This window comes from Carcharhinus amblyrhynchos, chromosome 21, assembly GCF_965287045.1.
Source record: "Carcharhinus amblyrhynchos chromosome 21, sCarAmb.v2.hapA, whole genome shotgun sequence".
NCBI lineage: Eukaryota > Metazoa > Chordata > Chondrichthyes > Carcharhiniformes > Carcharhinidae > Carcharhinus > Carcharhinus amblyrhynchos.
The window spans coordinates 24597890-24612001 of NC_137344.1; the positions used below are offsets into that span (position 1 = coordinate 24597890).

The 14112-nt window shown below is 42.5% G+C and overlaps 1 protein-coding gene across 6 annotated transcripts in view; it reads right to left on the bottom strand.

The window, feature by feature from the left end:
• ccdc57 (coiled-coil domain containing 57) overlaps positions 1 to 14112 on the bottom strand; it is a 206771-nt gene that overhangs the window by 48274 nt on the left and 144385 nt on the right. For all 6 annotated transcript variants that reach the window (XR_013889108.1, XR_013889109.1, XM_080208852.1 and 3 more), the window contains 2 exons: positions 9566 to 9766; positions 7843 to 7899 (listed from right to left, as the gene is read on the bottom strand). Coding sequence is in view for 4 of the 6 variants with exons in the window: in XM_080208852.1 (XP_080064978.1) it covers positions 7843 to 7899; positions 9566 to 9766 (258 nt within the window). In the remaining 2 variants the exon portion in view is untranslated. The remainder of the gene's footprint in view (positions 1 to 7842; positions 7900 to 9565; positions 9767 to 14112) is intronic.

Sequence of the window (14112 nt, forward strand, 5' to 3'; positions counted from 1 at the left end):
TTGGGCCCTAGTATCTTTTGCAGAACTCTTGAAACCAAAATATAAAGGGAAGCTGTACCCTATAGAATAGTGGTATAGCTCAAAAATTGCATACATTTTCATTTTCAATTGAAAACCAGGGTGAATGGTCAAACTCAACCAGTATAGGTACAAATTTAAAAAAAAAACAAATGTTGGGAAACCATGCTTTATACAAAATTGCTTTATGAATTTACTGGTAGAGTCCATTAATTGAATTTTTAAAACACTAAAGTCACATTCCAATGACTTGAAGTCACAGAGATGGCAGAACATTGGCATCACCATACCTTGTACGCTCCAAAGCCATTGTAATGGAGGCAACCTGTGTGAAAAACCTTACCAGGAATAACTGCTGTGTAAAAGTATGAATGGCTGCCATCTCCTACTTCATTGGCAAAACATCCAGACAATCACCTGGATACTCAACTGGGTGGAGACAAACCATTAGACAAAATCATTTATACAAACTTATTCTGGTTGAGAAAGGAAGTGCCCAGATGTACAAGGAATCCTTGGCTAAAGTTATGGTTGTGATTCTGAAAATCACAACTTTAAGTGAATCATGAATTCCCACAGGAATCAATGTTAAAGCCAAAATCAGGTTTCTATGGACATTTGTCACTTGGAAAAACCAATGTACAAATTGAATACTCTACCACGAGTGCAGAACCGTGCATTCCTACCTGAAACAGCTTGCAAATTAAAATAAATCATTAAATATAAAAGTAATAGAATATAGGACATAATTTTTAAAAATTAATTGCCTCAGTAATTTTAGATTGGTCAGGCTCCATCTAGTGACAGTAGTTGGTTGGTGCAGGAAGCTGCTGGAATCCTGGGACTCTGCACTGACTTGGGGTGACATGGTGACACAGTGGTTATCATTGCTGCCTCACAGAGCCAGGAACCTGGGTTCGATTCCTGGCTTAGGTCACTGTCTGCGTGGAGTCTACACATTCTGTAGAAATGTGTACACCCATCTACACCCTGAAGGCTGTGGCACTACCTCTGGGAGATGCTATTCTGGATTAATTTTTTTATTCATATATGGGATATGGGCATTGCTGGCTGGCCAGCATTTATTGCCTGACCCTAGTTGCTGTTGGAGAGCAGTTGAGGCAACCTCTTTGTTGCGGCTCTGGAATCACATGTAGGCCAGACCAGTAAAGATCTCCTTCCTAAAAGACATTAATGAACCAGATGGGTTTTTCCACACGTAGCTCACATCTGCGTGGGTTTTCTCCTGGTGCTCCGGTTTTCTCAGTTTGAAAGACGTGCCAGTTAGGTGCATTGGCCATGCTAAATTCTCCCTCAGTGTACCCGAACAGATGTCAGAATGTGGTGACTAGGGGATTTTTCACAGTAACTTCATTGCAGTGTTAATGTACGTAAGCCTACTTGTGAGACTAATAAATAAACTTTAACTTCTGCCACTAGATGGAGCCTTAGATCTTCAGTCTACAATCATTGCCAGCAGCACAGTGAACAGCAAAGCCAGGAGCCGAGCTGTTGAAACTTTACCCTGGTAAGAACAAAGGGGTGAGGGGTGGAGGCAATGCCAAGGGTGAAGTAGGCTGGAAAGCAACTTGGGAGGTGGCGGGGGCGGGGGGGCAGGGGGCGGCGTTGGGGAGGGACAATGGGTGGAAGGAAGCAGATCAAAAAGTGACAACAAGAACAAAAAAATCTGTAAAGTCTCAGTTGATTTGGCAGCATCTGTAGGGAAAAAAAAAAGAGCTAACATTGAGTCCATCTGACTCTTCCTCAGAACTAAAGAGAGGGAAATTGTGTTGGATATTGTACTGCAGCTGGGACAGATTGCAACAGAAGTGTCTTGCCCATTGTATGAGCGTGTGTGTGTGTGTGTGTGTGTGTGTGTGTGTGGGTGGGGAGGCAGGGGAAGAGAGAGTGGAATGTGGTCTGCATTGAGACAATAAATGTATGGGATATAACAAAAAGGATTTAAGATGAAGGAGAAAGTTCACAGCTGAAAAGAACTTGTTGAATTCAATTTGAGTCCAGAGGGTTGTAATGTATCAAATCAGAAGACGAGATGCTGCTCCTCCAGTTTGTGTTGGGCTTCACTGGAAAATTGGAAAAAACTGGAAAGTCAAAGATGGGCATGTAGTCACGATGGCAAGATGCTGATTTGAAATAGCATGTGACAGGAAGGTTGGGGTCATGCTTGTGGACTGAGCAAAAGTGTACAGCAAAATAGTCACCCAATCTGCTTTTAGTCTCTCCATGTAGAGGAGACTGCATTGGGAGCTGTGAATATGGTAGATGTCAAGACAGGGCAGGGTAGAGGCAGACCAGCCAGAGAGTAACACACAATGAGGTGGAGGAAGGTAAGCTGGAAAGTAACATTGGAGGCAAGGGTAGCAGCGTTGCGGGAAAGGTTTTGTGCGCAGGCAGGCCACAGAAGAGGATATTGTGGCAAATGACTTTAAAGTGAAACTGGCAATGTTAAATGGATAAACGGACACTACTTTATTAACAATGTTAAAGTGAAAAAAACATTATGTGGTGTTATGATCCAGATCAGAAACTCCAAGATGTTTCACAAAGTCAGCATAGACCATTAGTCTTGCACTTTGTTTCCATCCTGTAAACCTCTATGACTCCATGATTTTGAATTTGGCACGGGTGAACATAAGTTGTGATTCAAGTGACCCACTAGGAAGCTTTCATCAAACAAAGTTTATTTAAGAACACAGTTGACATATAATAAGAAAGAACAGCATATCTTTTACCAAGCACCAAAAAAAAACATGATATTGTATAAACATTAGCTAAACTTTACTGTTCCAAATCAAATAACCCCCACAAACATACACCTCTTTCTAGACTTGGCACAAAAAAATGTTCATGTGTTGCTGGATTTTGCAGCTTTTTAACACCTGCTGTGAATTAGTCCTTTGGATGTTGAATTAACACTGAGGCTTTCCAACCCTGTAACTTTCAGCGTACCTTGAAAAAGAGAGGATAGAGACACTGTTCGTATCTAGCCTCTAGCTAACAAACCACTGACAGCAGGATTTGTAACACCAGGGAGACAAAGATATTAACAATGCTTTTAGTCTACAGTCCAAACAGCTTCTGACAAAACCTTGGATTTTTCCTGTGGGAAAAACCTGTCCAAAGGCAACACCTGTCAATCATGCTTCACCCAACAATTCCAAAAGGGTCACAGAACTCCCAGACACTCCATTAGTCCAAAAGTTTAAAATGTTTATTTTTTAGTGTCACAAGTAGGCGTACATTAACACTGCAATGAAGTTACTCTGAAAATCCCCTAGTCGCCATACTTCGGTGCCTATTCGGGTGTAGATTAAAAATAAGCAAGATGTTCATTATATTCTTTCGGTAACAATTAGAAGTCGCCACTCACAGATATTTTGGTGCCAAAATAAACCACCAGGGCCTGTTTGAAAAAACTGCAGAGAAACATGATTAATATAAATTTCTTAAAGGCACAATACCATCACACCTCCCCCCTTAAGGACAAAATGAACCATCAATATTCAAAAGATGGCTTTACTATTCTAAAACCTTTCAGTTTCACACTACTAGTACACTATAATGTATAAATACAAAATCAAAACATACAAACATAACAGTAGTATAGTCCATTTCAGTCCTTGTATTCTATCATTGAACATTTCTTCTCCTTTCAACAAATTTGTGACACGCTGTTCAGTTGTGTCCTGGCTCCTCTTCAAAATAATGTCCTCAGAGAACTAGGCAGGATCAGGGGAATAAAACTGTACCATCAGAGCCATTCAGAAAGGTCATTTTTATCTCTGACCTCCTTCTTGTCAATTGGTCTTCGCTCCTTCTCTGTCAGGTAGTCCAAACTCATTTGTTTGCTCTGGATCTGCGCAATCACTTTCTGCACACACTTTGGCAAAGACACACAACAGACTGTCTTCCTTGGTGTCAGAACCCATTGCAACCATGGTTCCAGAGGTCACTGTGGCAGTTATGCTGCTGAGAAAACCACCATAATATATTTGAATACCAGCTGTACAGTACAGTACTGTTTCACTGGGCACCCATGTCTGTGCAGACCATACAGAATCATTATGGCAGTAGCTCATTTCAAATGATGAATCAAAGAATCCTTGCAGTACAGAAGGAGGCCATTTGACCCATTCAGTCTGTACTGACCACAATCCCATCCAGGCCCTATTCCTGTAACTCCATGCATTTACTCTGCTAATCCCCGAACACTAGGGTCAATTTAGCATGGCCAATCAATCTAACCTGCATATCTTTGGACTGTGGGAGGAAACCGGAGCATCCAAAGGAAACCTACGCAGACATTGGGAGAATATGCAACCTCGACACAGACAGTGTCCTGAGGCCGGAATTGAACCTGGTCCCTGGTGCTGTGAGGCAGTAGTGTTAACCACTGTGCCACCCTGTATGAGTATTGGTACAATTTTAGCAAACAGTCTCACTACGCGTTGTTCTCCTTTCCTTTGAACTGCAGTAGTACAATACTTCCGTTCCTCAATCTCCTTTTTGAGATTGCAGTGATTGTTGATTCATTTACACTTTGTTCTGCATAGATGAGTTGTTTTTGAGAGCTCTGACAAAGGGTCGTCCAGACTCAAGACATTGGCGCTATTCACTCTTCATAGATGCTGACCTGCTGAGTTTCTCCAGCATTTTATGTTTATGTTTTAGATTCTAGAATCCATAGTATTTTGAGAAGATCTGGGGGACATTGCTAAGGTGATATACTAGAATGGGGCTAGAATCGGTTTTATGGATAGAATATAGAAGCTGGGAATCTCTTTAGAGTGGAGGAGGTTAAGGAGATGTTTAATAGAGGTGTTAATATTTATGAACTTACGGTACAATAGATAAGGAATGGTTCTGAATGGCAGGAAGCTCGTAACCAAGGATTTAAAACAATTGGAAGAAGAACTATGTAGCAAGGAGAGGCAGATGAGGAATTTTTTTATACCGTGAGTTATGATGATCTGGAATACACTGCCTGAAAACAGGTTCAACAGTAATTTTCAAAAGCAAATGGAACAGTCAGGAAACAGAGTTTTAAGTAATCTGTATCTGTATTTGTGGGTATTAGAAACAAGGTATGGCTTCAAGTAAGTTTAATTTTGAATTTCTATGTAAGGTTTTAAAACTTTTGTTAGCTTTCTGCTAAGCAAAGGTGCCTGCATGTCTATGGGTTTTGGTTTCATTAAAGCTGTGTCTGCATTGTAATTAAAGGGTTTATGACATGAAAACAAACTGGGTTTAAGGAAAGACTAGTTTGTGCTTAGCCACAGGGCACCCTCTGAAAAACATAAGCAGCTGTGAATCATTTGGAACCAGGTACCTGAGAAGAAAGCAGCTCCCACAGAATCTGCCAGCAGAGAGGCAGGACAATGGAGTAAGGGGCAGAAAGCAAGTCCCAGAAGCTAAGTAATGGACAGTTCTGGAAACCAGGGAATGAAAAGAGGAGTTCCAGGAAGACTAAAGTCAAAGTGATAAGGAGCTAGAATCTGAACAAGGTACCTTAAATGAATTTCAAGAAAGGGGCACAGAGAGGCTCCCTGTTAAAGACTGACCTCAAATGTGCAGACTACGTCAGCTAATGAGAAGCCAGACATCTGAAGAAATTCTAAGGTTGGTAACACCTTAATACAGCCTGTGAAGCAGTGGTATTGTATTGGCATGCCTGGGTAGCTGAGAGATTGTGCAGAAGCTTGAATGCATGCAGCAATCCAAGGCACAGGAGTACTAAAAGGAGAGACTGAAATCCTGGAAGTGGATCCTTGTTGAAGACAATGATATGAGAGAAAGAGTTGTTTGGGGGAAGATTCCAAGGCATGTTTCATTGGGATTGGAGTTTGGAAAAAATTGTGTGGAAGTCAGAGTTCCAGTGAGACCAGTTGGCTCACAGTGTGATGAGCATCTGGGAGGATTTGGTGAAATATCCACAGAATTTCTATTGGGTGACATGTGCCGCTTAGTTTCAGAGTGTGGTATGTCTGACCACAGTTGGCCTGTTAGTTTACATTGACTGTGTACTTACTGAGAACATTATAGTATATATATTTTGTAACTTACGTTGTCCTTAAAACGTGTGCACATTTGTGAAGATATAGGTGGGGTGCAGGAGTATTATAGTTAATCTTTGCATGTTTAATAAATGTTTATTTTTTGTTAAATGTTAACTGGCAGCCTTGTAACTCTGTTTTTCCAAGTCTCTAAACAAAAAAAAAGTTACAGTCTGTGGAGCCAGGATTTCATTCTGGGGCCTGACTATCCAGCAGTAACACATTGCTGCAAGAAGGTGTACATAACAGGCAGCCCCTCACTCTGTTGCATCTAGTTTAATAGGAAGCAATGCTACAAACTGAAAATTTGCAAGATATGAGCTTTTCATTCTGTGAATTTTCTGTACCTTCCATTGATAGAAGACAAAAAAAATGCAAATAAGCACTTGCTTTGAAAAATACACTTCTTTAGAACTAAAATAGGCATATAATGAGTTCATAAGATCTCAGTGTAGAAGTCCAGATGCCTACTGTCTGAAATCAGTTCAAAAAATTGACTTAATTATGAAGATATTTGTTATATATCTGCTATCACTGAAAATTAGTGCATCTTTGGTGAGCTTGTTGATATAATCCATAGTAAGAAATAATTTGACTTAAAAGTTCTTTGGAGATGTTTGAAACAAAAAAATACATGTGACAGTTTTAATCATTCAAGTACTTGCAAAGTTTTGTTGTACATTAGCAAAGATTCAAATCTGTTAGTCACTCACAATTAACGCTTTAGCAATTTTCTGCCTTGTCATGCATAGTAACAAGCACTATGATTTCATTTGCAACGTCATGACACATTTTGCCTGAACTTCTGCAGAGTAGCAATCAGAGTTGGATTGCCACTCCACTTCTACTTTCTTACCTGAACTCTTTCTCGATCCAACTTTGCCCAACCTTCCGACTCAGGAGGGGCAGAATCTGTGCATCGCAGTACACTCCCGAGGCCTTCAGGTGAGTGCTCGAAAATCAGAAGAGCCATGCTCTTTTGGGAGCACTGGGAGAGTTAGGAGTCCCATCTTAACAGGGGGTGGGAAGAATTCCATGTGGGTTGGGAGTCATGATAGGTGCGATAGTTGGAGGGCTGTGGTTGGAGGAGTTCCATGGGTGCAGGTTAGGGTGGAGGGAGAGGTGCTCCATGGTGGAGAAGGTGTTTGTGGGGATCAGGGGTGTGGGGTGGTTAGGGGAAATCCACAGTACAGCTTAAATTGGAGTGTAGTATGTCGTGGGGTATCCCGTGATGGGGGAGATGAGAGTTCTTAGGGTTTGGGAATGTGGGGTGAGCCCCATGGAGGGTCTGGACAATCGTTACCCTGAAGTTAGAAGTAATTTTATTTCTTATAACTTTTACTGGGTATTTATTGATGGAATAAAGTATGAACAATCTGAAGTTCGTAATTTAAATCACATTTTTGGATTGTTCCCAATGCAGGGCAATTGCCCACTGGTAGGTTGCATTCCCCAGGCAATTGCTGTGCAATCCATACCTGGGAACCTCTTGGGAAAAGGTGGTGGTGACGGTGGTGGGGGGGGGTTCCCTTGCACATCTTTGGGGTACCCCCCCCATTACATTGTCCTGAAGCTCAGATGTTACTGCCCATTAACAATCAGAATGATCCCTCTTCATGGACAGTAGACTATTGAACTATTCTACTGAAGGAAGCTGTGTAAAGATAAGACCCCGTAAAGGCAATCTGGATGGAAAACTTTACTCATTGTGGTGTACCTTGTAAATAATAGATATGAAATAACCACATACCTGTTCAACCACCACTGGAGCACGGCCACTCACCAAATCCAGCTTCAAAGCTGAAACCTGCAAAGAAGGTTCACTTTTTAAAATGATGTTTCCCCTTTCTATCCTTCCAAAACTGTTCATAAGTTACTAGGTATGAAAGTAACAAGTGACCTGTTCTCTAGTTTTTGTCAATGGAGCTCACACACCAAACACGAGATGAGCTGTACTTTATGGTGGTTGCTTAGTGAGATTCATCTGACTTGCATCGTTGCCTCTCTCAACTAAAATTAGCAATTTGCCTAGAGAGGGTCATTTCTCTGAAATCACATCAGCATTATGGGTAGGTACTATATTAACTTAAAATACTTTTTCCCAGAAACAGGAATTACTCATTCTCTTCCTTCTTGACATTTTGGAAATGTTTTGCCAGATCCCAAGAAAAAAATAATAGCTACCCTCTAGGAATGTTTTAGTTTTTGATCCTAGCCAACAACCTGTATTTATATATTACCTTTAACAGAGTAAAACATTCCAAGTCACTTCAAAGGAATCTTATCAAACAAAATTTGGTGCCAAATCATACAAGAATACATTAGAACAAGTGAACTAAAGCTTGATTGAAGAGATAGATTTTAAAGAATTTCTTAAAGGAGGAGATGCAGTTAAGGAGGCAGAGAAGTTTGATGGAGGGAGTTCCAGTGATTATAACCTCAGTAGCTGAAGGCATGGTAACCAGCGATTAAAATCAGTGATCTACAAAAGGCCAAAAATGGATGATTGCAGAGATTTTGGAAGGTTGTTGAACTGGAGGAGGCTAGAGATAGGGAGGGGCAAAGCCATGCAAGTATGTGAAAACAAGGATTAGAAATTAAAATTGAGGTACAGTTGCATCAGGAACCAATATATGTCAGTGAGCACGGGGGTGATGGGTGAATGGAACTTGGTGCAAGTTAAGATACTGACAGCAGAGATAGGGACGAATTCAAATTAATGGGGGTGGGGGGAGCGGGGGCTGGCGGGGGGGGGGGGGGGGGGAGTGGTTGGGAAAACATTGGAATAGTCACATCTAGAAGTATCAAATGCACGGATAAGGGTTTCAACAGACGAGATGAAGCAGGGTTTGATATATGATATTATGGAGGTGGAAAGAGACAAATTTCATTCATGGAGCTGATTTGGCTGACAAGCATTCTGAAACTCAGGGTCAAATAGGATGTCAAGGCTGCAAATAGTTGATACCACTTCAGACAGTGACCAAGGAGAGAGATGGAATCGCTGACCAGAAGTGGAGTTTGTGGCAGGGACTGGAAGCAATGACATTTATCTTCTCAATAATTAACTGGACAAAGTTTTTGCTCAACTAAAATTGGATGGCATACATCACAGACAGTGGAAAGGTTGAGCAAAATGGTGATGAAGTAAAGCTGGGCGTCATCAACCTGATGCTGAGTTTTCAGATTATGTTGCTGAGAGACGGTATGTAGATGTCAAATAGGAGGCAGCAAAAAATGACCCTTGGAGGATGCCAGAGGTAATGGTGTGGGAGTAGGAAGCAAAGCCCCTGCAGGAGATTTTGTGACTGTGGCTGAATAGATAAGAATAGAAGCCGGTGGGTCCAGTCCACCCAGCTGCAGGACAGAGAAGAGGTGTTCAAGACATAAAATAACAGGAAGAAAAATGGCCTGGAAAAGGAACCACATTTATTTTGGTGTTTGCTCAGAGGATGTAAGATTTAGTTCATTACCTCATTTCCTAAAGCCACTGCTTCTGAGTTTTGTTGAAGATTACCCTTAAAGTATTCATCTGCCTCTTTGCGTGCTTCTACCAATTGTAACTCCAGTTCAGCAATTCGCTCATTTAGTCTCAGAGTTTCTCTACTTGTTCGCTGTTGCTGGCTAGTTAATTCATATCGTAACTGGTCAATTTCAACTTGCTTTTGACGCGTCTGTGAAGAAAGAACAAGAGTACAGAATTAGCAAACTGAGGAGTCCAGGTAAAATAGGTCAATTTCAGACCTCCTTCTAAACCGATAAATCACAGTACAGGATTCCCCGCTATCCTTTGTGCAATCAGCAGTGTGGAGCATCCTGCATTATACAGTGGATAGGGTGCTATTGGGCCGGATTATATCCTTTTTGCATAAATTGAAGAGCAGCTAACAACTGTTAGTAAACATGGTAAACCATGAAATTTACCAAACTGTGCTCCTGATACGAATAAAAAATTGCAAAGGTTTATGCCAGAACATAATGGATGCATTTCACAGGTCACTTGTGTGCAGGAGAGCAAGCAGATGGACCCACAAATTAAGCCCACCATCTCCCATTGCAATTTTATGAATACTGCAGGAGGTGTTGGTTGGGTTGCCTGCTCATTGCCCAATTGAGGCCCTGCAGTCATTAATTAATGCCAAATAAGGGCCTTATCCCACTGCCAACCTCCTTTAACGGGTGGTAGGAGAGGCCAGCATTCCAGCTTGACAGGTTTAACCCTGTGGGCTGCTGGCTGTTTAAAAAGGGAGGAAAGGGTAGGGTTGCCTCTTGCTGGGTCTTGTCCAGTCCAATTCACTCCCCCTCACCCCACCACGTCCAGCATGTCCTGCAACAAATTGTTGGGGTTTGTCAGCCTGGTCCATGGGTGTTTGAATGTCTGGATCCATCAGTGAATGCCAACACCTTGGTTGACCTGTAGCAGTGCCCACTGGTCCTGCTAGGCACTGATGGTGGACAGAACTGCCATGAGGCAGGATTTCCACCCGGAGATAGTTGGTAAGTTCTACCACATACTAATTAGAGGGCCATTCCTGAAAACTTGTCCTGGGGCAAGAATGCCAAGTGGAGGTGGGCACGCCCCTGACATTTATGCTGGGATGTGGGGAGCCTGCAAAAAGCAGATAATCTGGCCCAACAGCAACCCATCACTGGAGCACACAGGTGCCCCAAATATATGCAGGTGGTGAACACTCTGCGGAAGTTTGCAATTGCTAAGTTATATTAATCTCTTTGGGTGGAATATAAGCACAAGTTCCTCTCATTTGCATTTCAAACATAACGAAGAGCAGAATTAAGAATCCAAAAGCAAAAAAAAAGACAAACACAGGAAAGTTCTAACATCTTCAAATCTGTGGGAGCAAGAATAGGGGACCAATTTGACCACTGGATGACCACTGCAGTGGCAAATTGCCCCTGTGATTTAAGACATAAGAACATAAGAAATAGGAGCAGGAGTAGGCCATCTAGCCCTTCGAGCCTGCCCCGCCATTCAATAAGATCATGGCTGATCTGTCGTGGCTCAGTTCCACTTTCCCGCCCTCTCCCCATAACCCTTAATCCCCTCTCTTATCAAGAACCCATCAACCTGCTTCTTAAAAATATTTAGCGAGGCAGCCTCCACCACTTCAACGCGCAGAGAATTCCAGAGATTCACCACCCTTTGAGTGAAGAAGTTCCTCCTCAACTCCGTTCTAAACCGCCTCCCCTTTATCTTGAGGCTCTGCCCCCTAGTCCTACTGTCTTTTTTGAGCGGGAAGATTCTCTCCACCTCTATCCTATCCATCCCATTCATCATCTTATACGTCTCAATGAGATCTCCCCTCATTCTTCTAAACTCTAACGAGTGCAAGCCTAGTTTATTCAGCCTCTCCTCATAGCTCAACCCCCTCAACTCCGGTATCAGCCTAGTAAACCTCCTCTGCACTCCCTCCAAGGCCAAAATATCCTTGCGCAGGTGCGGCGCCCAAAACTGCACACAGTACTCCAGCTGCGGCCTCACCAATGCCCTATACAGCTGCAGCAAGACCTCCCTACTTTTATATTCAATCCCCCTCGCTATGAAGGCCAGCATCCCATTCGCCTTCCTGACCACCTGCTGCACCTGCAAGCTGGGTTTTTGCGACTCATGCACAAGGAACCCGAGGTCCCTCTGCACCGTCGCCTGCTGCAGTTTTTCGCCCCGTAAGTAATAGTCCTTCCTACCATTCTTCCTACCAAAGTGGACCACCTCACACTTGCCAACATTAAATTCCATTTGCCATTTCCTGGCCCATTCGCCCAGCCTATCTAGATCCTTCTGCAGACTCTCTACACCCTCCGCACAATTTGCCTTTCCCCCAATCTTGGTGTCATCAGCAAATTTCGACACCCTACACTCGGTTCCCTCCTCCAGATCATCTATATAAATGGTAAATAGCTGAGGCCCCAGCACCGACCCCTGGGGCACCCCACTAGTCACCAACCGCCAATCCGAATAGCACCCATTGACCCCCACTCTCTGCCTCCTATTTGACAACCAATCCTCTATCCACGCTAACACCCTACCCCCAACTCCATGTCCCCTGACCTTCTGCAATAACCTCTTGTGAGGTACCTTGTCAAACGCCTTCTGAAAATCCAGAAAGACCACATCCACCGGCTCTCCTCTATCCACTGCCCTAGACACATCCTTATAGAACTCCAGTAAATTTGTCAGACACGACTTCCCTTTAATGAAACCGTGTTGCGTCTGCCCTATCAAGCAATTCCCTTCAAGATGCCTCGCAATTTCCTCCTTAATGACGGATTCTAACATTTTACCTACCACAGACGTTAAACTAACCGGCCTATAATTCCCCGCCTTTTGCCTGGCACCCTTCTTAAACAACGGCATAACATTAGCCGTTTTCCTCATTCACATTCACTAGCTGTATGTAGGGTGACAAATTGGCATTATGGCAAAGCTTATCAGATACTGCAAAGATGATCGGATATGGCAAAGGAGAAAGGACTGGAGCTGCTGTCAGGAAGCTAAGTCGTGGGAAGTGTGGCAGTTCCAGAGTGATGGCTATCTAGATTATGTCTGTGAGCTACCTTTGATGGACAACTTTGCTCTTCCATAACCCATGGAACTAATCAAAGACTGCACTGCCTGAATTAGCAACTGTGGTGTTAATTACTTCAGAAGACCTCAATTTCCACATTAAATGGAAGCTCTCATCCAAGATTGGTGGACACTTTGAACACCTGGATGCAATCCTTTTTTATAATGGCATCAGCCACATTGTAAAAAGTCTGACAACACCAGGTTTAAGTCCAACCAATTTATTTGATAGTACACTCACTAGCTTTCGGGGTTAGTCCCTTCGTCAGGTGAATCGCCACCATCAGTGCCCATTCACCGGACGAAGGGATTAACCTCGAAAGCTAGTGAGTGTACTATCAAATAAATCGGTTGGACTTAAACCTGGTGTTGTCAGACTTCAACCTGGTGTTGTCAGACTTCTTACTGTGTTTACCCCAGTCCAACACCGGCATATTCACATCATCAGCTACATTGCCAGTGTTCACGTGGCAGGAAGGCTTCTAACCCCATTTTGAACAGATACTACCCACTTAGTGTCAGGCAAAGGGAGTGAAAATCAATTCAATTGAAATAATTAATGTAATTTTTAAATTTATTACTGTTATTCTACAGCAGTAAAGTCAAAAATGGCAATTCATTACCTAAAGGAATCATAGGATATGGGGATAGGGTGGAAAAGTGGATTTGAGATAGAAAACCAGCCAGTATCTGATTGAATGGCAAAGCAGTCTCAAGGTAGTATGATCTACTCCTGTTCCTATTTTTAACTTCTAATGCCTATACTCCAGATTCTATGATTTTGGAGGAAGTGAGATCAACCAGTGTATGCAGTCAGGCACACTTACAAATCCCTACAAATCCAATGGTCAGCTTCAAACCATTCAGTGGCTTTAGGACAGCTCTAGTCTGCTAATTATTTGGCAATATGTCAGCTCCTTGGGTTAAACTAAAGTAGACATGTTGATTTGGCTCACAATACCTTCAGCACTTTGGATCCAGTGACTCTGATTGAGATTTCTGAGCTGTGTTTATACCATTGTAAATGTGGCATTAAATCTGAATGTGGCTCCACTTTAAAAAGTAGTTCATTGCTGCAAAGCACCTCAGGTCATCCTGAGGTTGTGTAAGGTTCTATGTGAATGCAAGTTGGCCTTTCTAGTTATCATTCAAAGCCCAGAATTCCATTCTTCACTCAGTATTATAAAAAAAAGCAAATGATCATCAATGGAAAAAAAGGCTATGAAGCTTCAATGCAAGAAAACGATATTGTTGGTACCTCCACACACTTAAAACCTTTGAAAAAAGGCAATTATTTTTCTTCAAACAATCAAAATAAAAGATCTCTCATATAGTCTAGATTTATGGGGCAGAAACTGGACAGCATCCAAAGTCGGGCTCAATTCTGGCACAGGGCAGTGACAGCAGTTGTTTAGCCTGAACAAATTATTGTAACCT